The sequence below is a fragment of the Procambarus clarkii genome, chromosome 16 (assembly GCF_040958095.1).
Source record: "Procambarus clarkii isolate CNS0578487 chromosome 16, FALCON_Pclarkii_2.0, whole genome shotgun sequence".
In the NCBI taxonomy this organism is placed as follows: domain Eukaryota; kingdom Metazoa; phylum Arthropoda; class Malacostraca; order Decapoda; family Cambaridae; genus Procambarus; species Procambarus clarkii.
This window is the reverse complement of record NC_091165.1, coordinates 32,343,980-32,370,541: the sequence shown is the minus strand read 5'-3', so window position 1 is coordinate 32,370,541 and position 26,562 is coordinate 32,343,980. Positions and strand designations below refer to the sequence as shown.

Sequence of the window (26,562 nt, the reverse complement as noted above, 5' to 3'; positions counted from 1 at the left end):
GACTTCCGAACTCCTTATCAAAAACAGCCCGAAGCCGACGGAGAACCCTCTACAGCAGTCAAGCGTTGTATACATGTACACTTGCCCCCACGAAGGATGTAACCTTCAATGTAAGTACATAGGTATGACGTCGACCAAGCTGACGAGGCGTTTGACATGCCATCTTCAATCTGGTGCCCCTAGGAATCACATGAGACAAGCCCATGACATTACTCTAACAAGAGAAATGTTGAACAAGAATACTTGCATAATAGATAAAACCCAAGATTCAAGAAGATTACAAATTCTTGAGGCAATTCACATAAGAATAGAGCGACCTACCATGAACACCCAAATCACGGAACTATTTACTCTACCCACCATGAGAGTAAGGACAAGACAAGAACATATCGATGCCAACACAGAAGACAATGTCCAACATAACAGGCCAATTACACTGGATTAATCTTTGTGTTTAGATAGGAGATGCCTCGTATGGGCCAATAAGCCTTCTGCAGCCCCTATGTTTATCCCTTATGTATCCCCCCATGTTTTTCACCTTCATTGTATTATCACCTGACCTAATGCGGGTATAAAATCAACTAGTATTGTAAGATTGTTCACTTGAGAATGAACCATGGAGGTTCGAAACGTCGTGCAAATTATACAAATAAGTGTAATACACTCTATAGTAAATCACTTCTTTTCTTCACCTTAAAAGTACAAAAATGAGTTTTGGAGAACTCCTATTCCAATTAAGCCCTGATGCTAAGAAAATAGTTAGAGGGATAGAAGCCCTAAACCAGAAAATAATAAATACAGAATATGCGGTCATATTCAATGAAACATGTTTGAAAGAAAACCTGCTGCCAGTATACACCAATATATATATATATATATATATATATATATATATATATATATATATATATATATATATATATATATATATATATATATATATATATATATATATATATATATATGCGAACAAGCCTGAATGGTCCCCAGGACTATATGCGAATGAAAACTCACACCCCAGAAGTGACTCGAACCCATACTCCCAGAAGCAACGCAACTGGTAACTACAGGGCGCCTTAATCCGCTTGACCATCACGGCCGTCAAAAGGAAGTGATAGCCGAGGCTATTTGAGCCACTTCCCCGACGGCAACTCGGATGGTAATCTTGGGCATAGCATTTCACCAAATCACCTCATTCTTTGGGGCACACGTGAGGAACACAAATGCGAACAAGCCTGAATGGTCCCCAGGACTATATGCGAATGAAAACTCACACCCCAGAAGTGACTCGAACCCATACTCCCAGAAGCAACGCAACTGGTAACTACAGGGCGCCTTAATCCGCTTGACCATCACGGCCGTCAAAAGGAAGTGATAGCCGAGGCTATTTGAGCCACTTCCCCGACGGCAACTCGGATGGTAATCTTGGGCATAGCATTTCACCAAATCACCTCATTCTTTGGGGCACACGTGAGGAACACAAATGCGAACAAGCCTGAATGGTCCCCAGGACTATATGCGAATGAAAACTCACACCCCAGAAGTGACTCGAACCCATACTCCCAGAAGCAACGCAACTGGTAACTACAGGGCGCCTTAATCCATTTGTGTTCGCATTTGTGTTCCTCACGTGTGCCCCAAAGAATGAGGTGATTTGGTGAAATGCTATGCCCAAGATTACCATCCGAGTTGCCGTCGGGGAAGTGGCTCAAATAGCCTCGGCTATCACTTCCTTTTGACGGCCGTGATGGTCAAGCGGATTAAGGCGCCCTGTAGTTACCAGTTGCGTTGCTTCTGGGAGTATGGGTTCGAGTCACTTCTGGGGTGTGAGTTTTCATTCGCATATAGTCCTGGGGACCATTCAGGCTTGTTCGCATTTGTGTTCCTCACGTGTGCCCCAAAGAATGAGGTGATTTGGTGAAATGCTATGCCCAAGATTACCATCCGAGTTGCCGTCGGGGAAGTGGCTCAAATAGCCTCGGCTATCACTTCCTTTTGACGGCCGTGATGGTCAAGCGGATTAAGGCGCCCTGTAGTTACCTGTTGCGTTGCTTCTGGGAGTATGGGTTCGAGTCACTTCTGGGGTGTGAGTTTTCATTCGCATATAGTCCTGGGGACCATTCAGGCTTGTTCGCATTTGTGTTCCTCACGTGTGCCCCAAAGAATGAGGTGATTTGGTGAAATGCTATGCCCAAGATTGCCATCCGAGTTGCCGTCGGGGAAGTGGCTCAAATAGCCTCGGCTATCACTTCCTTTTGACGGCCGTGATGGTCAAGCGGATTAAGGCGCCCTGTAGTTACCAGTTGCGTTGCTTCTGGGAGTATGGGTTCGAGTCACTTCTGGGGTGTGAGTTTTCATTCATATATATATATATATATATGTCGTACCTAGTAGCCAGAACTCACTTTTCAGCCTACTATTCAAGGCCCGATTTGCCTAATAAGCCAAGTTTTCCTGAATTAATATATTTACTATAATTTTTTTCTTATGAAATGATAAAGCAACCCTTTTCTCTATGTATGATTTCAATTTTTTTTTATTGGAGTTAAAATTAACGTAGATATATGACCGAACCTAACCAACCCTACCTAACCTAACCTAACCTCTATTTATAGGTAAGGTTAGGTTAGGTAGCCAAAAAAGCTAGGTTAGGTTAGGTTAGGTAGGTTAGGTAGACGAAAAAACATTAATTCATGAAAACTTGGCTTATTAGGCAAATCGGGCCTTGAATAGTAGGCTGAGAAGTGCGTTCTGGCTATTAGGTACGACATATATATATATATATATATATATATATATATATATATATATATATATATATATATATATATATATATATATATATATATATATATATATATATATATATATATATATATATATATATATATATATAAAATAAGCAGGCTAAATTGTAGGAATGTGGAAGCATAATACCCGACACAGGTGAACGATTCCTGACGTCCATTTATGCCACGAGACAGCCCGTCCTCCTAACAAAGACCCAAAAGTGATTCCATGCATCTGCTAAACCCCCAGGTGTTTATGCAACCCGTCCTCGACTCAAGTCCATTACATTCAGCGGTCAACCCCACAGACGCATTCATATATTTTAACATGCTGTTCACTCAAAACGGGAATTTTCTCAAGTATAAATTAATATTATAATATATTAACATATTGTGTATATATAGACATAGGATAGGTTAGGTTAGGTGTTTAGGTTCTGTTGGCGATTATTTGTATTTGTAGTACGTGGGTGAAGCATTTATAGCGTTGTGATTCGAACAAAATTCGTCAGTAAAGCACTTGTTCCGGATATGTTCGAATGTCAGCAGTTGTGAGTCGTGTGTAAACTGCTTTTCATTCATAAACAGGGGGTTTGGCGGGTGCATGGAATCACTTTTGGATCTTTGTTTGGAGGACGGGCTGGTTTATGAATGAAAAACGGTTTACACACGACTCACAACTGATGACGTTCGAACACTTCCGGAACAAGTGCTTCACTGACGAATTTTGTTCGAACCACAACGCTGTAAATGCTTCACCCACGTACTACAAATACAAATAATCGCCAACAGAACCTAAACACCTAACCTAACCTAACCAATGCCTATATATGCACAAAATGCTTATATATTATAATATTAATTTATATATGAGAAAATTCCCGTTTTGAATGAACAGCATCTAAAAATGTATGAATGCGTCTGTGGGATCGACCACTGGATGTAATGGACTTGAGTCGAGGACGGGTTGCAGATAGATGAAATGAGACAATGTTGCCAACCTTCCGCTTTGGATATGCATACTTAGCGATAATGTTCATGGCTTTAACAGTAGTTCATTAGACAGGTATTCTTTCTTCATTCAATAGTATATTTTAGTTCAGGCAGGTAAAAACGAGAAAACTAGTACACCAAACTTGACATAGTTTAAGGCTTTTTTGGGGTGGTTCTAGCGTCGTGCGAAATATTGAGTTGGCAACTCTGCTTCTGTGTTTCAGTGGCATTAGTAAATTGGTAACTGGTGGTCCTTGGTGGTGGCTGGTGGTCCCTGGTGGTGGCTGGTGGTTCTTGGTGGTGACTGGTGGTTCCTGGTGGTGGCTGGTGGTTCTTGGTGGTGACTGGTGGTTCCTGGTGGTGGCTGGTGGTCCTTGGTGGTGGCTGGTGGTCCCTGGTGGTGGCTGGTGGTCCTTGGTGGTGGCTGGTGGTCCCTGGTGGTGGCTGGTGGTTCTTGGTGGTGACTGGTGGTTCCTGGTGGTGGCTGGTGGTCCTTGGTGGTGGCTGGTGGTCCCTGGTGGTCTTTGGTGGTGGCTGGTGGTTCCTGATGGTGGCTGGTGGTCCTTGGTGATGGCTGGTGGTCCCTGGTGGTGGCTGGTGGTTCTTGGTGGTGACTGGTGGTTCCTGGTGGTGGCTGGTGGTCCTTGGTGGTGGCTGGTGGTCCCTGGTGGCCTTTGGTGGTGGCTGGTGGTCCCTGATGGTGGCTGGTGGTCCTTGGTGATGGCTGGTGGTCCTTGGTGGTGGCTGGTGGTCCCTGGTGGTGGCTGGTGGTCCTTGGTGGTGGCTGGTGGTGGCTGGTGGTTCTTGGTGGTGACTGGTGGTTCCTGGTGGTGGCTGGTGGTCCTTGGTGGTGGCTGGTGGTCCCTGGTGGTCTTTGGTGGTGGCTGGTGGTCCCTGATGGTGGCTGGTGGTCCTTGGTGATGGCTGGTGGTCCCTGGTGGTGGCTGGTGGTTCTTGGTGGTGACTGGTGGTTCCTGGTGGTGGCTGGTGGTCCTTGGTGGTGGCTGGTGGTCCCTGGTGGCCTTTGGTGGTGGCTGGTGGTCCGTGATTATGGCTGGTGGTCCTTGGTGATGGCTGGTGGTCCCTGGTGGTGGCTGGTGGTCCCTGGTGGTGGTTATGGTCCCTGGTGGTAACTGGTGGTCCCTGGTGGTGGCTGGTGGTCCTTGGTGGTTGCTAGTGGTCCCTTTTGGTGGCTGGTGGTCCCTGGTGGTGGCTGGTAGTCCCTGGTGGTGGCTGAAGGTCCTTGGTGGTGGCTGGTGGTCCCTGATGGTGGTTGGTGGTCCCTGGTGGTCCCTGGTGGTGGCTGGTGGTCCTTGGTGGTAGCTGGTGGTCCCTGATGGTGGTTGGTGGTCCCTGCTGGTGGCTGGAGGTCCCTGGTGGTGGCTGGTGGTTTTGGTGGTCCCTGATGGTGGTTGGTGGTCCCTGATGGTGGCTGGTGGTCCCTGATGGTGGCTGGTGATCCCTAATGGTGGCTGGTGGTCCCTGGTGGTGGCTGGTAGTCCCTGATAGTGGCTGGTGGTCCCTGGTGGTGGTTGGTGGTCCCTGATGGTGGCTGGTGGTCCCTGGTGGTGGCTGGTGGGGGCTGGTGGTCCATGGTAGTGGCTGGTGGTGGCAAGTGGTCCCTGGTGATGGCTGGTGGTCCCTGGTGGTAGCTGGAGGTCCCTGGTGGTGGCTGGTGGTCCCTGGTGGTGGCAGTGGTCCCTGATGGTGGCTGGTGGTCCCTGGTGGTGGCTGGCGGTCCCTGATGGTGGTTGGTGGTCCTTAGTGGTGGCTGGTGGTCCTTGGTGGTGGCTGGTGGTCCCTGGTAGTCCCTGATGGTGGCTGGTGGTCCTTGGTGGTGGCTGGTGGTCCCTGGTGGTGGCTGGTGGTCCCAGATGGGGCTGGTGGTCCCTGGTGGTGGCTGGTGGTCCCTGGTGGTGGCTGGTGGTCCCTGATGGTGGCTGGTGGTCCTTGGTGGTGGCTGGTGGTCCCTGATGGTGGCTGGTGGTCCCTGATGGTGGCTGGTGGTAGCTGGTGGTCCTGGTGGTCCCTGATGGTTACTGGTGGTCCCTGATGGTGGCTGGTGGTCCCTGATGGTGGCTGGTGGTCCCTTGTGGTGGCTGGTGGTCCCTAATAGTGGCTGGTGGTCCCTGGTGGTGGCTGGTGGTCCCCGATGGTGGCTGGTGGTGGCTGGTGGTCCATGGTGGTGGCTAGTGGTCCCTGGTGGTTGCTGGTGGTCCCTGGTGGTAGCTGGAGGTACCTGGTGGTGGCTGGTGGTCCTTGGTGGGGGCTGGTGGTCCCTGATGGTGGCTGGTGGTCCCTGGTGGGCCCTGGTGGTGGCTGGTGGTCCCTGATGGTGGCTGGTGGTCCTTGATGGTGGCTGGTGGTCCCTGGTGGTGGCTGGTGGTCCCTGATGGTGGCTGGTGGTCCCTGATGGTGGCTGGTGGTCCTTGGTGGTGGCTGGTGGTCTCTGATGGTGGCTGGTGGTCCCTGTTGGTGGCTGGTGGTCCCTGGTGATGGCTGGTGGTCCCTGGTGGTGGCTGGTGGTCCATGGTGGTGGCTGGTGGTGGCTAGTGGTCCCTGGTGGTTGCTGGTGGTAGCTGGAGGTTTCTGGTGGTGGCTGGTGATCCTTGGTGGTGGCTGGTGGTCTCTGGTGTTGGCTGGTGGTCCCTGTGGTTGGCTGGTGGTCTCTGATGGTGGCTGGTGGTCCTTGATGGTGGCTGGTGGTCCCTGGTGGTGGCTGGTGGTCCTTGGTGGTGGCTGGTGGTCCCTGGTGGTGGCTGGTGGTCCCTGATGGTGGCTAGTGGTCCCTGATGGTGGCAGGTGGTCCCTGATGGTGGCTGGTGGTCTCTGGTGGTCCATGGTGGTGGCTGGTGGTGGCTAGTGGTCCCTGGTGGTGGCTGGTGGTCCCTGGTGGTAGCTGGAGGTCCCTGGTGGTGGCTGGTGGTCCTTCGCGGTGGCTGGTGGTCCCTGATAGTGACTGGTGGTCCCTAGTGGTTGCTGGTGGTCCCTGGTGGTTACTGGTGGTCCTTGGTGGTGGCTGGTAGTCCCTGGTGGTGGCTGGTGGTCCCTGGTGGTGGATAGTGGTCCCTGGTGGTTGCTAGTGGTCCCTGGTGGTGGGTAGTGATCCCTGGTGGTGGCTTGTGGTCCCTAGTGGTGGCTAGTGGTCCCTGGTGGTGGCTGGTGGTCCCTGGTGGTGGCTAGTGGGTCCCTGGTGGTGGCTGGTGGTCCCTGGTGGTAGCTGGTGGTCCCTGGTGGTGGGTAGTGATCCCTGGTGGTAGCTGGTGGTTCCTGGTGGTGGCTGGTGGTCTCTGATGGTGGATGGTGGTCCCTGGTGGTAGCTGGTGGTCCTTGGTGGTGGCTGGTGGTCCCTGGTGGTGGATGGTGGTCCCTGGTGGTGTCTGGTGGTCCCTGGTGGTGGGTGATGGTCCCTGGTAGTGGCTGGTGGTCTCTGGTGGTTCCTGGTGGTGGCTGGTGGTCCCTGATGGTAGCTGGTGGTCCCTGGTGGGAGCCGGTGGTCCCTGCTGGTGGCTGGTGGCTGGTGGTCCCTGGTGGTCCATGGTGGTGGCTGGTGGTCCATGGTGGTGGCTGGTGATCCAAGGTGGTCCTTGGTGGTAGCTAGTGGTCCCTGGTGGTAGCTAGTGGTCCCTAATGGCAGCTAGTGGTCCCTGGTGGTGGCTTGTGGTGGCTGGTGGTCCCTGGTGGTGGTAAGAAGTCCCTGGTTGTGGCTGGTAGTGGCTAGTCGTCCCTGGCGGTGGCTACTTGTCCCTGGTGGTGGGTGGTGGTCCCTAGTGGTGGCTAGTGGGCCCTGGTGGTGGCTGGTGGTCCCTGGTGTTGGCTAGCAGTCCCTGTTCGTGGCTGGTAGTCCCTGGTGGTGGCTAGTGGTCCCTGGTGGTGGCTGGTGGTCCCTGGTGGTGGGTAGTGATCCCTGGTGGTGGCTGGTGGTCCCTGATGGTAGCTGGTGGTCCCTGGTGGTGGCTTGTGGTGGCTGGTGGTCCCTGGTGGTGGCAGGTGGTCCCTGGTTGTGGCTGGTGGTGGCTAGTCGTCCCTGGTGGTGGCTACTGGTCCCTGGTGGTGGGTGGTGGTCCCTGGTGGTGGCTAGTGGAGCCTGGTAGTGGCTGGTGGTCCCTGATGGTGGCTAGTGGTCCTTGGTGGTGGCTGGTGGTCCCTGGTGGTGTCTGGTGGTGGCTGATGGTCCCTGGTAGTGGCTGGTGGTCCCTGGTGGTGGCTGGTGGTCCCTGGTGGTGGCTGGTGGTCCCTGATGGTAGCTGGTGGGAGCTGGTGGTCCCTGCTGGTGGCTGGTGGTGGCTGATGGTCCCTGGTGGTCCCTGATGGTGGCTAGTGGTCCTTGGTGGTGGCTGGTGGTCCCTGGTGGTCCCTGATGGTGGCTAGTGGTCCCTGGTGATGGCTAGTGGTCCCTGTTGGTGGCTAGTGGTTTCTGATGGTGGTTTGTGGTGGCTGGTGGTCTCTGGTGGTGGCAGGTGGTCCCTGGTTGTGGCTGGTGGTGGCTAGTCGTCCCTGGTGGTGGCTAGTGGTCCCTGGTGGTGGCTAGTGGTCCCTGGTGGTGGCAAGTGGTCCCTGGTGGTCCCTAATAGTGGCTAGTGGTCTCTGGGGTGTCTAGTGGTATCTGGTAGCGGCTAGTGGTCCCTGGTAGTGGCTAGTGGTCCCTGGTGGTGGCTTGTGGTCCCTGGTGGTGGCTAGTGGTCCCTGCTGGTGGCTAGTGGTCCCTGGTGGTAGCTAGGGGTCCCTGGTGGTCCCTGATGGTGGTTAGTGGTCCCTGGTGGTGGCGTGTGGTCTCTGGTGGTGGTTAGTGGTCCCTGGTGGTCCCTGATGGTGGCTAGTGGTCTCTGGTGGTGGCTAGTGGTCCCTAGTGGTCCCTGGTGGTGGCTAGTGGTCCCTGGTGGTGGCTTGTCGTCCCTGGATGTGGCTAGGTGTCCCTGGTGGTCCCTGATGGTGGCTAGCGGTCCCTCTTGGTAGCTAATGGTCCCTGGTGGTAAATGGTGGTCCCTGGTGGTGTCCAGTGGACCCCGGTGGTAGCTAGTGGTCCGTGGTGGTGGCCGGTGGTCCCTGGTGGTGAATGGTGGTCCCTGGTGGTGGCTAGTGGTCCCTGGTAGTGGCCGGTAGTCCCTGGTGGTGGGTAGTGGTCCCTGGTGGTGGCTAGTAGTCCCTGATGGTGGCAAGTGGTATCTGGTGGTGGCTAGTGGTCCCTGGTGGTGGCTAGTGGTCCCTGGTGGTTGCTAGTCGTCCCTGGTGGTGGCTAGTGGTCAATGGTGGACCCTGATGGTGGGATAGTGGTCCCTGGTGGACCCTGATGGTGACTAGTGGTCTCTGGTGGTGACTAGAGGTCCTTGGTGGTCCCTGGTGGTGGCTAGTGGTCCCTGGTGGTAGCTTGTGGTCTCTGGTGGTGGTTGGTATTACCTGGTGGTAGCTAGTGGACTCTGGTGGTGGCTAGTGGTTCCTGGTAGTGGCTAGTGGTCTCTGGTGGTGGCTAGTGGTCCCTGGTGGCCCCTGATGGTGGCTAGTGGTCTCTGGTGGTAGCTAGTGGTCCCTAGTGGTGCCTGGCGGTGGTTAGGGGTCCCTGGTGGTGGCTAGTGGTCCCTGATGGTGGCTGGTGCTCCCTGGTGCTCCCTGGTGGTGGCTAGTGGTCCCTGGTGGTGGCTGGTGGTCCCTGGTGGTGGCTGGTGGTCCCTGGTGGTGGCTAGTGGTCCCTGGTGGTGGCTAGTGGTCCCTGGTGGTCCCTGGTGGTCTTTAGTGATGGTTGGTGGTCTCTGGTGGTGGCTGATGGTCCCTGATGGTGGCTAGTGGTCCCTGGTGGTGGCTGGTTGTCCCTGGTAGTGGCTGGTGGTCCCTGATGATGGCTAAAGGTCCCTGGTGGTGGCTGGTAGTCCCTGGTGGTACTTAGTGGTGGCTGGTGGTCCCTGATGGTGGCTTGTGGTGGCTGGTGGACTCTGGTGGTGGCAGGTGGTCCCTGGTTGTGGCTGGTGGTGGCTAGTCGTCCCTGGTGGTGGCTAGTGGTCCCTGGTGGTGGCTAGTGGTCCCTGGTGGTGGCATGTGGTCCCTGGTGGTTCCTGATAGTGGCTAGTGGTCTCTGGGGGTGTCTAGTGGTCCCTGGTGGTGGCTAGTGATCCCTGGTAGTGGCTCGTGGTCCCTGGTGGTGGCTAGTGGTCCCTGGTGGTGGCTAGTGGTCCCTGGTGGTGGCTAGTGGTCCCTGGTGGTAGCTAGGGGTCCCTGGTGGTCCCTGATGGTGGTTAGTGGTCCCTGGTGGTGGCTTGTGGTCTCTGGTGGTGGTTAGTGGTCCCTGGTGGGCCCTGATGGTAGCTAGTGGTTCCTGGTAGTGGTTAGTGGTCTTTCTTGGTGGCTAGTGGTCCCTGGTGGTCCCTGACGGTTGCTAGTGGTCTCTGGTGGTGGCTAGTGGTTCCTAGTGGTCCCTGGTGGTGGCTAGTGGTCCAAGGTGGTGGCTTGTGGTCCCTGGATGTGGCTAGGTGTACCTGGTGGTCCCTGGTGGTGGCTAGTGGGTCCCTGGTGGTGGCTGGTGGTCCCTGGTGGTAGCTGGTGGTCCCTGGTGGTGGGTAGTGGTCCCTGGTGGTGGGTAGTGGTCCCTGGTGGTGGCTGGTGGTCTCTGATGGTGGATGGTGGTCCCTGGTGGTAGCTGGTGGTCCTTGGTGGTTGCTGGTGGTCCCTGGTGGTGGATGGTGGTCCCTGGTGGTGGCTGGTGGTCCCTGGTGGTGGCTGGTGGTCCCTGGTGGTGGCTAGTGGTCCATGGTGGTGGCTGGTGATCCAAGGTGGTCCCTGGTGGTAGCTAGTGGTCCCTGGTGGTAGCTAGTGGTCCCTAATGGCAGCTAGTGGTCCCTGGTGGTGGCTTGTGGTGGCTGGTGGTCCCTGGTGGTGGCAGGTGGTCCCTGGTTGTGGCTGGTGGTGGCTAGTCGTCCCTGGTGGTGGCTACTGGTCCCGGGTGGTGGGTGGTGGTCCCTAGTGGTGGCTAGTGGGCCCTGGTGGTGGCTGGTGGTCCCTGGTGTTGGTTAGCAGTCCTTGGTCGGGGCTAGTGGTCCCTGGTGGTGGCTAGTGGTCCCTGGTGGTCGCCGGTGGTCCCTGGTCGTGGGTAGTGATCCCTGGTGGTGGCTGGTGGTCCCTGATGGTAGCTGGAGGTCCCTGGTGGTGGCTTGTGGTGGCTGGTGGTCCCTGGTGGTGGCAGGTGGTCCCTGGTTGTGGCTGGTGGTGGCTAGTCGTCCCTGGTGGTAGCTACTGGTCCCTGGTGGTGGGTGGTGGTCCCTGGTGGTGGCTAGTGGTGCCTGGTAGTGGCTGGTGGTCCCTGATGGTGGCTAGTGGTCCTTGGTGGTGGCTGGTGGTCCCTGGTGGTGTCTGGTGGTGGCTGATGGTCCCTGGTAGTGGCTGGTGGTCCCTGCTGGTGGCTGGTGGTCCCTGGTGGTGGCTGGTGGTCCCTGATGGTAGCTGGTGGGAGCTGGTGGTCCCTGCTGGTGGCACGTGGTCCCTGGTGGTCCCTAATAGTGGCTAGTGGTCTCTGGGGGTGTCTAGTGGTACCTGGTAGTGGCTAGTGGTCCCTGGTAGTGGCTAGTGGTCCCTGGTGGTGGCTAGTGGTCCCTGGTGGTGGCTAGTGGTCCCGTCTGGTGGCTAGTGGTCCCTGGTGGTAGCTAGGGATCCCTGGTGGTCCCTGATGGTGGTTAGTGGTCCCTGGTGGTGGCGTGTGGTCTCTGGTGGTGGTTAGTGGTCCCTGGTGGTCCCTGATGGTAGCTAGTGGTCTCTGGTGGTGGCTAGTGGTCCCTAGTGGTCCCTGGTGGTGGCTAGTGGTCCCTGGTTGTGGCTTGTCGTCCCTGGATGTGGCTAGGTGTCCCTGGTGGTCCCTGATGGTGGCTAGCGGTCCGTGTTGGTGGCTAATGGTCCCTGGTGGTCCCTGGTGGTAAATGGTGGTCCCTGGTGGTGTCCAGTGGACCCCGGTGGTAGCTAGTGGTCCGTGGTGGTGGCCGGTGGTCCCTGGTGGTGAATGGTGGTCCCTGGTGGTGGCTAGTGGTCCCTGGTAGTGGCTGGTGGTCCCTGGTGGTGGCTAGTCGTCCCTGGTGGTGGCTAGTAGTCCCTGATGGTGGCAAGTGGTCTCTGGTGGTGGCTAGTGGTCCCTGGTGGTGGCTAGTGGTCCCTGGTGGTTGCTAGTCGTCCCTGGTGGTGGCTAGTGGTCTATGGTGGACCCTGATGGTGGCTAGTGGTCCCTGGTGGACCCTGATGGTGACTAGCGGTCTCTGGTGGTGACTAGAGGTCATTGGTGGTCCCTGGTGGTGGCTAGTGGTCCCTGGTGGTAGCTTGTGGTCTCTGGTGGTGGTTGGTATTACCTGGTGGTAGCTAGTGGACTCTGGTGGTGGCTAGTGGTTCCTAGTGGTGCCTGGCGGTGGTTAGGGGTCCCTGGTGGTGCCTAGTGGTCCCTGGTGGTGGCTGGTGCTCCCTGGTGCTCCCTGGTGGTGGCTAGTGGTCCCTGGTGGTGGCTGGTGGTCCCTGGTGGTGGCTGGTCGTCCCTGGTGGTGGCTAGTGGTCCCTGGTGGTGGCTAGTGGTCCCTGGTGGTGGCTCGTGGTCCCTGGTGGTCCCTGATGGTGGCTAAAGGTCCCTGGTGGTGGCTGGTGGTCCCTGGTGGTCTTTAGTGTTGGTTGGTGGTCTCTGGTGGTGGCTGATGGTCCCTGATGGTGGCTAGTGGTCCCTGGTGGTGGCTGGTTGTCCCTGGTGGTGGCTGGTGGTCCCTGGTGATGGCTAAAGGTCCCTGGTGGTGGCTGGTAGTCCCTGGTGGTCCTTAGTGGTGGCTGGTGGTCCCTGATGGTGGCTTGTGGTGGCTGGTGGACTCTGGTGGTGGCAGGTGGTCCCTGGTTGTGGCTGGTGGTGGCTAGTCGTCCCTGGTGGTGGCTAGTGGTCCCTGGTGGTGGCTAGTGGTCCCTGGTGGTGGCAAGTGGTCCCTGGTGGTCCCTGATAGTGGCTAGTCGTCTCTGGGGGTGTCTAGTGGTCCCTGGTGGTGGCTTGTGGTCCCTGGAAGTGGCTCGTGGTCCCTGGTGGTGGCTAGTGGTTCCTGGTGGTTGCTAGTGGTCCCTGGTGGTGGCTAGTGGTCCCTGGTGGTAGCTAGGGGTCCCTGGTGGTCCCTGATGGTGGTTAGTGGTCCCTGGTGGTGGCTTGTGGTCTCTGGTGGTGGTTAGTGGTCCCTGGTGGTCCCTAATGGTAGCTAGTGGTCTCTGGTGTTGGCTAGTGGTTCCTGGTAGTGGTTAGTGGTCTCTCTTGGTGGCTAATGGTCCCTGGTGGTCCCTGATGGTTGCTAGTGGTCTCTGGTGGTGGCTAGTGGTTCCTAGTGGTCCCTGGTGGTGGCTTGTGGTCCCTGGTGGTGGCTTGTGGTCCCTGGATGTGGCTAGGTGTACCTGGTGGTCCCTGATGGTGGCTAGCGGTCCGTGTTGGTGGCTAATGGTCCCTGGTGGTCCCTGGTGGTAAATGGTGGTCCCTGGTGGTGTCCAGTGCACCCCGGTGGTAGCTAGTGGTCCGTGGTGGTGGCCGGTGGTCCGTGGTGGTGGCCGGTGGTCCCTGGTGGTGGCTAGTGGTCACTGGTGGTGGCTAGTAGTCCCTGATGATGTCAAGTGGTCTCTGGTAGTGGCTAGTGGTCCCTGGTGGTGGCTAGTGGTCCCTGGTGGTGGCTATTCGTCCCTGGTGGTGGCTAGTGGTCCCTGGTGGACCTTGATGGTGGCTAGTGGTCTCTGGTAGTGACTAGAGGTCCTTGGTGGTCCCTGGTGGTGGCTACTGGTCCCTGGTGGTAGCTTTTGGTCTCTGGTGGTGGCTAATGGTTCCTGGTGGCCCTGATGGTGGCTAGTGGTCTCTGATGGTGGCTAGTGGTCCCTGGTGGCCCTGATGGTGGCTAGTGGTCTCTGGTGGTGGCTAGTGGTCCCTGGTGGCCCTGATGGTGGCTAGTGGTCTCTGGTGGTGGCTAGTGGTCCCTAGTGGTGCCTGGCGGTGGTTAGGGGTCCCTGGTGGTGGCTAGTGGTCCCTGGTGGTGGCTGGTGCTCCCTGGTGGTGGCTAGTGGTCCCTGGTGGTGGCTGGTGGTCCCTGGTGGTGGCCGGTGGTCCCTGGTGGTGGCTGGTGGTCCCTGGTGGTGGCTAGTGGTCCCTGGTGGTGGCTAGTGGTCCCTGGTGGTGACCGGTGGTCCCTGGTGGTCCCTGATGGTGGCTAAAGGTCCCTGGTGGTGGCTGGTGGTCCCTGGTGGTCTTTAGTGGTGGTTGGTGGTCTCTGGTGGTGGCTGATGGTCCCTGATGGTGGCTATTGGTACCTGGTGGTGGCTGGTTGTCCCTGGTGGTGGCTGGTGGTCCCTGATGATGGCTAAAGATCCCTGGTGGTGGCTGGTAGTCCCTGGTGGTCCTTAGTGGTGGCTGGTGGTCCCTGAAGGTGGCTAGTGGTCACTGGCGTTGGCAGTTGGTCCCTGGTGGTCCCTGGTGGTGGCTAGTGGTCCCTGGTGGTGGCTGGTAGTGGCGTGTGGTCCCTGGTGGTCCCTGGTGGTGGTCCCTGGTGGTGGTTGGTGGTCCCTGGTGGTGCCTAGTGTTCCCTGGTGGTGGCTGGTAGTGGCGTGTGGTCCCTGGTGGTCCCTGGTGGTGGTTGGTGGTCCCTGGTGGTGCCTAGTGTTCCCTGGTGGTGGCTTGTGGTCCCTGATTATGGCCTGTTGTCCCTGGTGGTGGCTGGTGGTCCCTGGTGGTCCCTGGTGGTCCTTGATGGTGGCTAAAGGTCCCTGGTGGTGGCTGGTGGTCCCTGGTGGTCTTTAGTGGTGGTTGGTGGTCTCTGGTGGTGGCTGATGGTCCCTGATGGTGGCTATTGGTACCTGGTGGTGGCTGGTTGTCCCTGGTGGTGGCTGGTGGTCCCTGATGATGGCTAAAGGTCCCTGGTGGAGGCTGGTAGTCCCTGGTGGTCCGTGGTTGTGGCTGGTGGTCCCTGGTGGTGGCTGATGGTGGCTGGTGGTCCCTGGTGGTGGCTGGTGGTCCCTGGTGGTGGCTGGTGGTTCCTGGTGGTGGCTGGTGGTGGCTGGTCGTCCCTGGTGATCCCTGGGGCTGGCTGGTGGTCCTGGTGGTGGCCGATGGTCCCTGGTGGACCCTGGTGGTGGTTGGTGGTCGCTGGTGGTGGATGGTGCTCCCTGGTGGTGGCTGGTGGTCCCTGGTGGTCCCTGGTGGTCCTTGATGGTGGCTAAAGGTCCCTGGTGGTGGCTGGTGGTCCCTGGTGGTCTTTAGTGGTGGTTGGTGGTCTCTGATGGTGGCTGATGGTCCCTGATGGTGGCTATTGGTACCTGGTGGTGGCTGGTTGTCCCTGGTGGTGGCTGGTGGTCCCTGATGATGGCTAAAGGTCCCTGGTGGAGGCTGGTAGTCCCTGGTGGAGGCTGGTAGTCCCTGGTGGTCCGTGGTGGTGGCTGGTGGTCCCTGGTGGTGGCTGATGGTGGCTGGTGGTCCCTGGTGGTGGCTGGTGGTCCCTGGTGGTGGCTGGTGGTTCCTGGTGGTGGCTGGTGGTGGCTGGTCGTCCCTGGTGATCCCTGGGGCTGGCTGGTGGTCCTGGTGGTGGCTGATGGTCCCTGGTGGGCCCTGGTGGTGGTTGGTGGTCGCTGGTGGTGGATGGTGGTCCCTGGTGGTGGCTAGTGGTCCTTGGTGGTTTCTGGTGGTCCATGGTGGTGAATGGTGGTCCCTGGTGGTGGCTCGTGGTGGCTGGTGGTCCCTGGTGGTGGTTAGCGGTCCCCGGTGGTGGCTGGTGGTCCCTGGTGGTGGCTAGTGGTCCCTGGTGGTGGCTAGTGGTCCCTGGTGGTGGCTAGTGGTCCCTTGTGGTCCCTGATGGTGGCTAGTGGTCTCTGGTGGTGGCTAGTGGTCCCTGGTCGTCCCTGGTGGTGGCTAGTGGTACCTGGTGGTGGCTAGTGGTCCCTGGTGGTGGTTAGTGGTCCCTGGTGGTCCCTGATGGTGGCTAGTTGTCTCTGGTGGTGACTATTGCTTCCTGGTGGTCCCTGGTGGCGGCTAGTGGTCCCTAGTCGTGGCTTGTGGTCTCTGGTGGTGGTTAGTGGTCCCTGGTGGTCCCTGATGGTAGCTAGTGGTCTCTGGTGGTGGCTAGTGGTTCCTGGTAGTGGCTAGTGATCTCTGGTGGTGGCTAGTGGTCCCTGGTGGTCCCTGATGGTGGCTAGTGGTCTCTGGTGGTGGCTAGTGGTCCCTACTGGTCCCTGGTGTTGGCTAGTGGTCCCTACTGGTCCCTGGTGGTGGCTAGTGGGCCCTACTGGTCCCTGGTGGTGGCTAGTGGTCCCTGGGGGTGGCTTGTGGTCTCTGGTGGTGGCTAGTGGTCCCTGGTGGTGGCTGGTGGTCCCTGGTATTGGCTGGTGGTCCTTGGTAGTGGCTAGTGGTCCCTGGTGGTGGATGGTGGTCCCTGGTGGTTGATGGTGGTCCCTGGTGGTGGTTGGTGGTGGCTGGTGGTTCCTGGTGGTGGATGGTCGTCTCTGGTGGTGGCTAGTGGTTAATGGTCGTCCCTGATGGTGGATGGTGGTCCCTGGTGGCTGCTGGTGGTTCCTGGTGGTGGCTACTGGTCCCTGGTGGTGGATGGTGGTCCCTGGTGGTGGATAATGGTCCCTGGTGTTGGCTGGTGGTCTTCGGTGGTGGCTGGTGGTCCCTGGTGGTGGCTGGTGGTCCCTGGTGGTGCCTAGTGGTCCCTTGGGGTGGCTAGGGGTCCCTGGTGGTGGCTAGTGAGTCCCTGATGGTGGCTGGTGGTCCCTGGTGGTGGCTGGTGGTCCCTGGTGGTGGCTGGTGGTCCTTGGTGGTGGCTGGTGGTCTTTTGTGGTGGGTGGTGGTCCCTGGTGGTGGCTAGTGGTCCCTGGTTGTGGCTGGTGGTCCCTGGTGGTGGCTGGTGGTCTTTTGTGGTGGCTGGTGGTCCCTGGTGGTGGCTAGTGGTCCCTGGTGGTGGCTAGTGGTCCCTGGTTGTGGATGGTGGTCCCTGGTGGTGGCTGGTGGTCCCTGGTGGTTGCTAGTAGTTCCTGGTGGTGGCTAGTGTTCCCTGATGTTGGCTAGTGGTTCCTGGTGGTAGCTAGGGGTCCCTGATGGTGGCTAGTGGTTCCTGGTGGTGGATGGTTGCCCCTGGTGGTGGCTGGTGGTCCTTGGTGGTGGCTAGTGGTCCTAGGTGGTGGCTGGGGGTCTCTAGTGGTGGCTGGTGGTCCCTAGTGGTGGCTAGTGGTCCCTGGTGGTGGCTGGTGGTCCCTGGTGGTGAATGATGGTCCCTGGTGGTGGCTGGTGGTCCCTGGTGTTGGCTAGTGGTTCCTGATGGTGGATGGCGGTCCGTTGTGGTGGTTGGTGGTCCCTGGTGGTGGCTGGTGGTCCCTGGTGGTGGCTGGCGGTCCCTGGTGGTGGATGATGGTCCCTGGTGGTGGCTGGTGGTCCCTGGTGGTGGCTGGCGGTCCCTGGTGGTGGATGATGGTCCCTGGTGGTGGCTAGTGGTCCGTTGTGGTACTTGGTGGTCCCTGGTGGTGGCCGGTGGTCCCTGGTGGTTGCTGGTGGTCCCTGGTGGTGGATGATGGTCCCTGGTTGTGGCTAGTGGTCCCTGATGGTGGCTAGTGATCCCTGGTGGTGGATGGCGGTCCGTTGTGGTGGTTGGTGGTCCCTGGTGGTGGCTCCTGGTCCCTGGTGGTAGCTGGTGGTCCCTGGTGGCGGCTAGTGGACGCAGGTGGTGGCTAGTGGTCACTGATGGTAGCTAGTGGTCCCTGGTGGTGGATGGTTTTCCCCTGGGGTGGCTGGTGGTCCCTGGTGTTGGCTAGTGGTCCCTGGTGGTGGTTGATGGTCCCTGGTGGTGGCTTGTGGTCCCTAGTGGTGGCTGGTGGTGCTTGGTGGTGGCTGGTGGTCCCTGGTGGCGGATGATGGTCCATGGTGGTTGATGATGGTCCCTGGTGGCGGCTAGTGGTCCCTGGTGGTGGCTGGTGGTCCATGGTGGTGGATGATGGTCCCTGGTGGTGGATGATGGTCCCTGGTGGTGGATGATGGTCCCTGGTGGTGGATGATGGTCCCTGGTGGTGGATGGTGATCCCTGGTGGTGGCTAGTGGTCTCTGGTGGTGGCTGGTGATCCCTGGTGGTGGCTAGTGGTCTCTGGTGGTGGCTGGTGGTCCCTGGTGGTGGCTAGTGGTCCCTGGTGGTGGCTAGTGGTCTCTGTTGGTGGCTGGTGGTCCCTGGTGGTGGCTAGTGGTCTCTGGTGGTGGCTGGTGGTCCCTGGTGGTGGCTAGTGGTCCCTGGTGGTGGCTAGTGGTCCCTGATGGTGGCTAGTGGTCAATGGTGGTGGCTAGTGGTCCCTGGTGGTGGCTAGTAGTCCCTGATGGTGGATGGTGGTTGCTGGTGGTCCCTGGTGGTGGCTAGTGGTCCCTGATGGTGGCTAGTGGTCAATGGTGGTGGCTAGTGGTCCCTGGTGGTGGCTAGTGGTCTCTGGTGGTGGCTGGTGGTCCCTGGTGGTGGCTAGTGGTCCCTGGTGGTGGCTAGTGGTCTCTGGTGGTGGCTGGTGGTCCCTGGTGGTGGCTAGTGGTCTCTGGTGGTGGCTGGTGGTCCCTGGTGGTGGCTAGTGGTCCCTGGTGGTGGCTAGTGGTCCCTGATGGTGGCTAGTGGTCAATGGTGGTGGCTAGTGGTCCCTGGTGGTGGCTAGTAGTCCCTGATGGTGGATGGTGGTTGCTGGCGGTCCCTGGTGGTGGCTAGAGGTCCCTGGTGGTGGCTAGTGGTCCCTGATGGTGGCTAGTGGTCAATGGTGGTGGCTAGTGGTCTCTGGTGGTGGCTAGTAGTCCCTGATGGTGGATGGTGGTTGCTGGTGGTCCCTGGTGGTGGCTAGTGGTCCCTGGTGGTGGCTAGTGCTCCCTGATGGTGGATGAGTGGTCCTAGTGAGTAGCCCTAGTGAGTGGCCCTAGTGAGTGACCCCTAGTGAGTGGCCCTAGTGAGTGGTCCTAGTGAGTGGCCCTACTGAGTGGCCCTAGTGAGTGACCCCTAGTGAGTGGCTCTAGTGAGTGGCTCTAGTGAATGACCCCTAGTGAGTGACCCCTAGTGAGTGGCCCTAGTGAGTGACCTCAAGTGAGTGACCTCTAGTGAGTGGCCCTAGTTAGTGGCCCTAGTGAGTGGCTCTAGTGAGTGACCCAAGTGAGTGGCCCTAGTAAGTGGGCCTAGTGAGTGGTTCAGTGAGTGGCCCTAGTGAGTGGCCCTAGTGAGTGACCCCTAGTGAGTGGCCCCAGTGAGTGGCCCTTGTGAGTGGCCCTAGTGAGTGGTCCTAGTGAGTGGCCCCTAGTGAGTGGCCCTAGTGATTGGCTCAGTGAGTGGCCCTAGTGAATGGTCCTAGTGAGTGACCCTAGTGAGTTGCCCTAGTGAGTGGTCCTAGTGAGTGGCCTCTAGTGAGTGGCCCTATGGAGTGACCCTAGTGAGTGGTCCTAGTGAGTGGCCCTAGTGAGTGGCCCTAGTGAGTGGTCCTAGTGAGTGGCCCTAGTGAGTGGCCCTAGTGACTGGTCCTAGTGAGTGGCCCCTAGTGAATGGCCCCTAGTAGGTGGCTCTTGTGAGTGGCCCTAGTGAGTGACCCCTAGTGAGTAGTCCTAGTGAGTGACCCCTAGTGAGTTGTCCTAGTGAGTGGTCCTAGTGAGTGACCCTTGTGAGTGACCCTTAGTGAGTCCCCCTAGTGAGTGGTCCTAGTGAGTGTCCCTAGCGAGTGGTCCTAGTGAGTGGCCCTAGTGAGTGACCCCTATTGAGTGGTCCTAGTGAGTGGCCCCTAGTGAGTGGCCCTAGTGAGTGGTCCTAGTGAGTGGCCCCCAGTGAGTGGCCCTAGTGAGTGGTCCTAGTGAGTGGCCCCTAGTGAGTAGCCCCTAGTGAGTGGAACTAGTGAGTGGCCCCTAGTGAGTGGCCCTAGTGAGTGGCCCTAGTGAGTGGTCCTAGTGAGTATCCCTAGTGAGTGGTCCTAGTGAGTGGCCCTAGTGAGTGGCCCCTAGTGAGTGGCCCCTAGTGAGTGGTCCTAGTGAGTGGACCCTAGTGAGTGGCCCTAGTGAGTGGTCCTAGTGAGTGGCCCTTAGTGAGTGGCCCTAGTGAATGGTCGTAGTGGGTGGTCCTAGTGAGTGACCCCTAGTGAGCGGCCCTAGTGAGTGGCCCTAGTGAGTGGTCCTAGTGAGTGGTCCTAGTGAGTGGTCCTAGTGAGTGGCCCTAGTGAGTGGCCCTAGTGAGTGGCCCTAGTGAGTGGCCCTAGTGAGTGGCCCTAGTGAGTGGTCCTAGTGAGTGGTCCTATTGAGTGAACCTTAGTGAGTGACCCTAGTGAGTGACCCCTAGTGAGTGACCCCTAGTGAGTGACCCCTAGTGAGTGGCCCTAGTGATTGGCCCTAGTGAGTGACCCTAGTGAGTGACCCTAGTGAGTGGTCCTAGTGAGTGGCCCTAGTGAGTGGCCCTAGTGAGTGGCCCTAGTGAGTGGTCCTAGTGAGTGACCCTAGTGAGTGGTCCTAGTGAGTGGTCCTAGTGAGTGGTCCTAGTGAATGGCCCTAGTGAGTGACCCCTAGTGAGTGACCCCTAGTGAGTGGCCTTAGTGAGTGACCCCTAGTGATTGACCCCTAGTGAGTGGCCCTAGTGAGTGACCCCTAGTGAGTGGCCCTAGTGAGTGACCCCTTGAAAGTGACCCCTTGTGAGTGGCCCTAGTGAGTGACCCCTAGTGAATGGTCCTAGTGAGTGGCCCTAGTGAGTGGCCTTAGTGAGTGACCCCTAGTGATTGACCCCTAGTGAGTGGCCCTAGTGAGTGACCCCTAGTGAGTGGCCCTAGTGAGTGACCCCTTGAAAGTGACCCCTTGTGAGTGGCCCTAGTGAGTGACCCCTAGTGAGTGGCCCTAGTGAGTGGCCCTAGTGAGTGGCCCTAGTGAGTGACCCTAGTGAGTGGCCCTAGTGAGTGGCCCTAGTGAGTTGCCCCTAGTGAGTGACCCTAGTGAGTGACCCTAGTGAGTGGCCCTAGTGAGTTGCCCCTAGTGAGTGACCCTAGTGAGTGTCCCTAGTGAGTTGCCCTAACGAGTGACCCTAGTGAGTGGCTCCAGTGAGTGGCCGTAGTGAGTGGCCCTAGTGAGTGTCCCTAGTGAGTGACCCTAGTGAGTGGCCCTTGTGAGTGGCTCTAGTGAGTGACCCTAATGAGTGGCCCTAGTGAGTGTCCCTAGTGAGTGGTCCTCGTGAGTGGCCCTAGTGAGTGGTCCTAGTGAGTGGCCCTAGTGAGTTGTTCTAGTGAGTGGCCCTAGTGAGTGACCCTAGAGAGTTGCCCTTGTGAGTGGCTCTAGTGAGTGACCCTAGTGACCCTAGTGAGTGACCCTAGTGAGTGGTCCTAGTGAGTGGCCCTAGTGAGTGGCCCTAGTGAGTGATCCTAGTGAGTGGCCCTAGTGAGTGACCCTAGTGAGTGGCCCTAGTGAGTGACCCCTCTAGTGAGTGACCCTAGTGAGTGACCCCCAGTGAGTGGCCCTAGTGAGTGACCCTAGTGAGTGGCCCCTAGTACATGACCCCTAGTGAGTGGCCCTAGTGTGTGGCCCTAGTGAGTGGCCCTAGTGTGTGGCCGTAGTGAGTGGCCCTAGTGAGTGGCCCTAGTGTGTGGCCGTAGTGAGTGGCCCTAGTGAGTAGGCCTAGTGTGTGGCCCTAGTGAGTGGCCCTAGTGTGTGGCCCTAGTGAGTGGCCCTAGTGAGTGGCCCTAGTGTGTGGCCCTAGTGAGTGGCCCTAGTGTGTGGCCGTAGTGAGTGGCCCTAGTGAGTGGCCCTAGTGTGTGGCCCTAGTGAGTGGCCCTAGTGTGTGGCCCTAGTGAGTAGCCCTAGTGAGTGACCCTAGTGAGTGGCCCTAGTGAGTGGCCCTAGTGTGGGGCCCTAGTGTGTGGCCCTAGTGAGTGACCCTAGTGAGTGACCCTAGTGAGTGGCCCTAGTGAGTGGCCCTAGTGAGTGGCCCTAGTGAGTGGCCATAGTGAGTGGCCCAAGTGTGTGGCCCTAGTGAGTGGCCCTAGTGTGTAGCCCTAGTGAGTGGCCCTAGTGTGTGGCCCTAGTGAGTGGCCTTAGTGTGTGGCCCTAGTGAGTGGCCCTAGTGAGTGACCCTAGTGAGTGGTCCCTAGTGAGTGGCCCTAGTGAGTGACCCTAGTGAGTGACCCTAGTGAGTGGCCCTAGTGAGTGACCCTAGTGAGTGACCCTAGTGAGTGGCCCTAGTGAGTGACCCCTAGTGAGTGGCCCTAGTGAGTGGCCCTTGTGTGTGGCCCTAGTGAGTGGCCCTAGTGAGTGGCCCTAGTGAGTGGCCCTAGTGTGTGGCCCTAGTGAGTGGCCCTAGTGAGTGGCCCTAGTGTGTGGCCCTAGTGAGTGGCCCTAGTGAGTAACCCTAGTGAGTGGTCCCTAGTGAGTGGCCCTAGTGTGTGGCCCTAGTGAGTGGCCCTAGTGAGTGGCCCTAGTGAGTGGTCCCTAATGAGTGACCCTAGTGAGTGGCCCCTAGTGAGTGACCCTAGTGAGTGACCCTAGTGAGTGGCCCCTAGTGAGTGACCCATAAAAAGCAAAAGTGTCTGAGTATTGATGAACTGACGTATAGCATTATTGAAGGCTAGTTGTACATAAGGAAGTTGTTCATGCCAGGTGGCTGCATCATGCGCTGCAAGAATTGCAAACATATCTTTAGTTGTACGATTGGTTCTTTCAGTCATTCCGGTTTGCCTGCTAATGATAAGCCGTTGTGAGGACTGCGGTAGTTTCTAAGTTGTCTAAATTGTCACATTAAATTGTTGAGAGTGAAGTAACCGTCTTTTCCCCCCATGTCTATGTATCCTGTATACTGTCTACCTGAAGTTCGTTAATTTCTACTGCTTTCATGTAGACGAGAACGAGACAGGCGTCTGTTTGTGTGTGGGACGCACAAGATACATGTGTACATACTCAAGGACACGGACGTTATTCTGATAACGGTACAAGTGTCGTCAACCCCCCCCCCCCCACCAGTCAGGCCAAGCTACACTTACGTAATGATCAAGAGCTGGTCGACCAGGTATCTCCACCACAGCGCCAACAGCTTCGCTATCACCCAACAGGAAGTTCAAGATGAAGCTTATCTGTGTTTTACAGGCCATATCTGGTGTGTAATGAGAGCCAGATAACATATCAGATAACGTCGTCATGAAGGGAGGTGACACGCGCTAGTGTTTTCATCCGGTAGAACACGTGTTCATCTTTATCAGTCAACATGCCGCCGTAGTGACAGTATTGAGCAGCTTCACTCATCCTGTGAGTGAACATGCTGCAATAGTGACAGTCACTCATCCTGTGATGGAGCATACCGCCATAGTGACCGGATCCTGTGAGTGAACATTCCGCTATAGTGACAGTATTGGGCACCATCACTCATCATGTGAATGAACACAGCGCCATAGTGATTGTGTTGGGGAACGTCACTCATCCTGTGAGTGAACATTCCGCCATAGTGACAGTGTTCGGCACGGTGTTATAACCCCAGGTAGCCTGAAGAACGAGTCTACCTCTCTGAGAGTTATTCCGCCTACCGAACTTGACTGAGAGGTCAGAGGAAGTATAGATATATGAATATATACTAAATACATGATAAATGTCTATGAATAGTTTTAAAACATGAGCAGAGGATGAACATGTAAATAAGTGACATGACATGAGATGTTGATACTTTTCTGACATGATGTGAGGCTCGCAGGACATCTTAACCCTACTTGAGCCACAGAAGTCGTGGGAGAGGGTCACACTTTGCTGAGCTCCTGGCAAAGGAGGAACCCTTAGTTGTGTGCTACTTCAAGAGGAGGGAACCAGGCAGGCGTTTATGTGTGAAGCCTGTTGTACGACTTAAATTACTCAAGTCAGGACTACAAGAAGCCTTGTGAGGCAGTTCTATAGCGATTTTGTGGGCGGCCTGTGTGAACGCCAATGTGAGGAATAGGAAACACAGTGCCAACGAGAAGGAACTGAGGCTCGGCCTCGGAATGAAGAGCCCGAAAGGTTGGAAGAAGTTTCAGGGGAAACGGATGATGCGCCAAGTGATGAAGGAATCAACGTAAACTCAAGTAGCAGCAGGGAAAGCTGCCTTGAGAGGCGTGAGGTGGAAACAAAAGTGAAACCAGAAGACTATGAGGTACAGCAGCAACGTGAAGAGAGGGAGGCTCGGCTTGAACAGGAGAAAGCCAAAGCCGAGCAAGAGAAAGCTGGAGCTGAACAAGAGAGAGCTAAAGCTGAGCAAGAGAAAGCTAAAGCCGAACAAGAGAAAGCTAAAGCCAAACAAGAAAAGGCTAAACCCGAACAGGAGAAACTTAAAATTGGACAAGAGAAAGCGAAAGTTGAACAAGAGAGAGTCAAAGCCGAACAAGAGACAGGTAAGACTGAACTGGCCTGGATAAAGGTGGAGGCCGCTAAAGCAGAACAAGAAAAAATTAAGTTGGCACTAAGGGAAAGCAGAGTGAAGCGCGATGAGAAACATAATTATAGTAGACCCAGAGGAGCCTGGGGTGAGAAAAATTTTGATAGATGGGCGAATAGACGTAAGTATCCTAAAGCTCAGAAAAGTAGGTCGTACACCTCATCAGAAAGTGAGGATGAAGGAGTTGAACGAGAAACTAGGTGTGTTTCTCGTTTCTGGACTCTTGATTTCCAAGAAATCAAGAGTCCAGCCAAACCCAGCAGAGTGCAGGTGGTGCGCCTGCGCAGAGATCTTCGAACTCGAGTGGGCAGAGTCACAGCCATTCAGGAGGATATAAAGAAGATTACTCCCACATAAGGTGTTATAAATGTAACTGACGTGGTCGCATGGTGAGAGATTGTCGACAGGGCAGGAGAGTTGTGACCCTGACAATGTGTGACCCCCAAAACAATTGTATTAAGGTATTACAGGACAAACCGCTGAACGTGAACTTGATGAACGAGAGGTATAGCCTGTTCATTAGTAAAGGTTGGGTTAGTATAGAGGACCAACCTGAAGTAGAAGTCAGTATCCTCAGAGATACTGGAGCGAATCAGAGCCCGATTGTGAGAAGCCTGATCGCGAATGATCGACTTTTAGCTGGCAGTAGGAAGATAAAGGTGTATGGGTTATTGTCCGAGGATGACATGCCCGTTTGTGCTGTCAGGCTGATGTCGGACTATTTGTTGGCGGAGGTGATGTTGAGAGTATGCCCCGACATACCTGTTCCAGGAATCCAAGTGATCCTGGGTAATGACTTGTGCGGGATGGAGATGTTGCCAAAGCTCATAGTGGGAGCTATGCCAGAAGTGTGCCAGGAGGGCCACGGCACTAATGGGACACCTAATAAAGTGGACCTGGCTGGCATGCTAGGGGGATGAGCCAGAGTACAGCCAAGTAATTGAGAACCCTGCCTCTGTAGTGACGAGGGCAGAGGTGGCCGACAAGGAAGACACTGGAGAGGATGTGGCAGTGTCGATTCCACCGATGGAAGATATCGACGTGGAGATAGTGTGGCTGTTTGGTGAAGGTCTAGCTCAGAAAAGTGAAGGCTCTGTGAGGTCAGAAGTGAAGATGACCCGGCCGGAGAAGAGTAATGTGGACAGAGTGGACCTGAGTAGAACCCAGCCTGCTGAATTCGAGAGTCAGAAAGTGGAGATAACTGTGCTGAACAGAAGTGATGAAGATGAGTGTGGACAGACTGAAGATGAGAGTAGAGTGACAAATTGTCCACAGGAACCGAAGTGTAGGGGTGATGAAGTTGAGTTGTGTAGGATGTCAGAAGTTACTTGAGGGACCTCAAGTAATGGACTAGAAGATCATAAGGACCTCGATATCTAAGGGAGTGTTTGATTGCGTTTTTGGCCTTCAAGGCGCAGTGCAAGGTGAGAGATTGATGCTTTTGTTGAGTAGAAAATATATAAATATTATACGTGTCATGTATTGTAGCCTAAAGCAGTAGAGGAAGCAGAAGGCTGTGGAGTGAGGTGCAAGCAGCAGCCTGGTACAGTCATAGGCTGGAGACACAAGGAGACATCAGATTGTTGTCAGTTGGTAGTAGCCTAAGTGGCGATTGTATTTTTTATAACCATTTCGCTTATATATATATATATATATATATATATATATATATATATATATATATATATATATATATATATATATATATATATATATATATATATATATATAAACGAAATGGTTATAAAAAATGTTAAATGTGTATGTTAAATGTATAAATGTATTAAATATTATATTTGTTAACCGGCTTTTGCTCTTGTCCTGATGAACCTTCCTGGCTTGAGAGAGAGAGAGAGAGAGAGAGAGAGAGAGAGAGAGAGAGAGAGAGAGAGAGAGAGAGAGATTGAGAGATTGAGAGAGAGAGAGAGAGAGAGAGAGAGAGAGAGAGAGAGAGAGAGAGAGAGAGAGAGAGAGAGAGAGAGAGAGAGAGAGAGAGAGAGAGAGAGAGAGAGAGAAAAAAGACACCAGAACCAGAGGCTTACCAGGGGGATCTAAATAATTACAAGAACTCCAGTGGCCATTGGTGGTCGACCGACTGTAGCAGGAGTGTGGCTGCCGAGGTCGGCTGTTCGTTCTGTCAGGGAGTGGTTGGGATCTGTGTTCGATGGTAAGCGAATATCAGGTTGATTCTAATAACCAAGTTTCATTGTAGGTACTCAGAAACCTCTCCCCTCCACCCTCCCTGATAACGGTAACTCATTTCGAGGGAAAATGGTGCCATAGTGACAGTGTTGGTCAGCGTCACTCAGCCTGTGGATGAACACGCCGCCATAGTGACAGTATTGGGCCACGTTACTCATCCTGTGGATGAACACGCCGCCATAGTGACAATACTGGCAACGTCACTCATCTTG

General features: G+C 56.1%; 1 protein-coding gene across 1 annotated transcript in view; it reads left to right on the top strand.

Annotated features, from left to right (window-relative positions):
- LOC123760169 (caldesmon-like) overlaps nucleotides 1-24,505 on the top strand; it is a 41,827-nt gene extending 17,322 nt beyond the window's left edge. The window contains exon 2 of the mRNA XM_069325611.1: nucleotides 23,697-24,505. Within this exon, the coding sequence (XP_069181712.1) occupies nucleotides 23,697-24,505 (809 nt within the window). The remainder of the gene's footprint in view (nucleotides 1-23,696) is intronic.
- The last annotated feature ends 2,057 nt before the right edge of the window (nucleotides 24,506-26,562 follow it).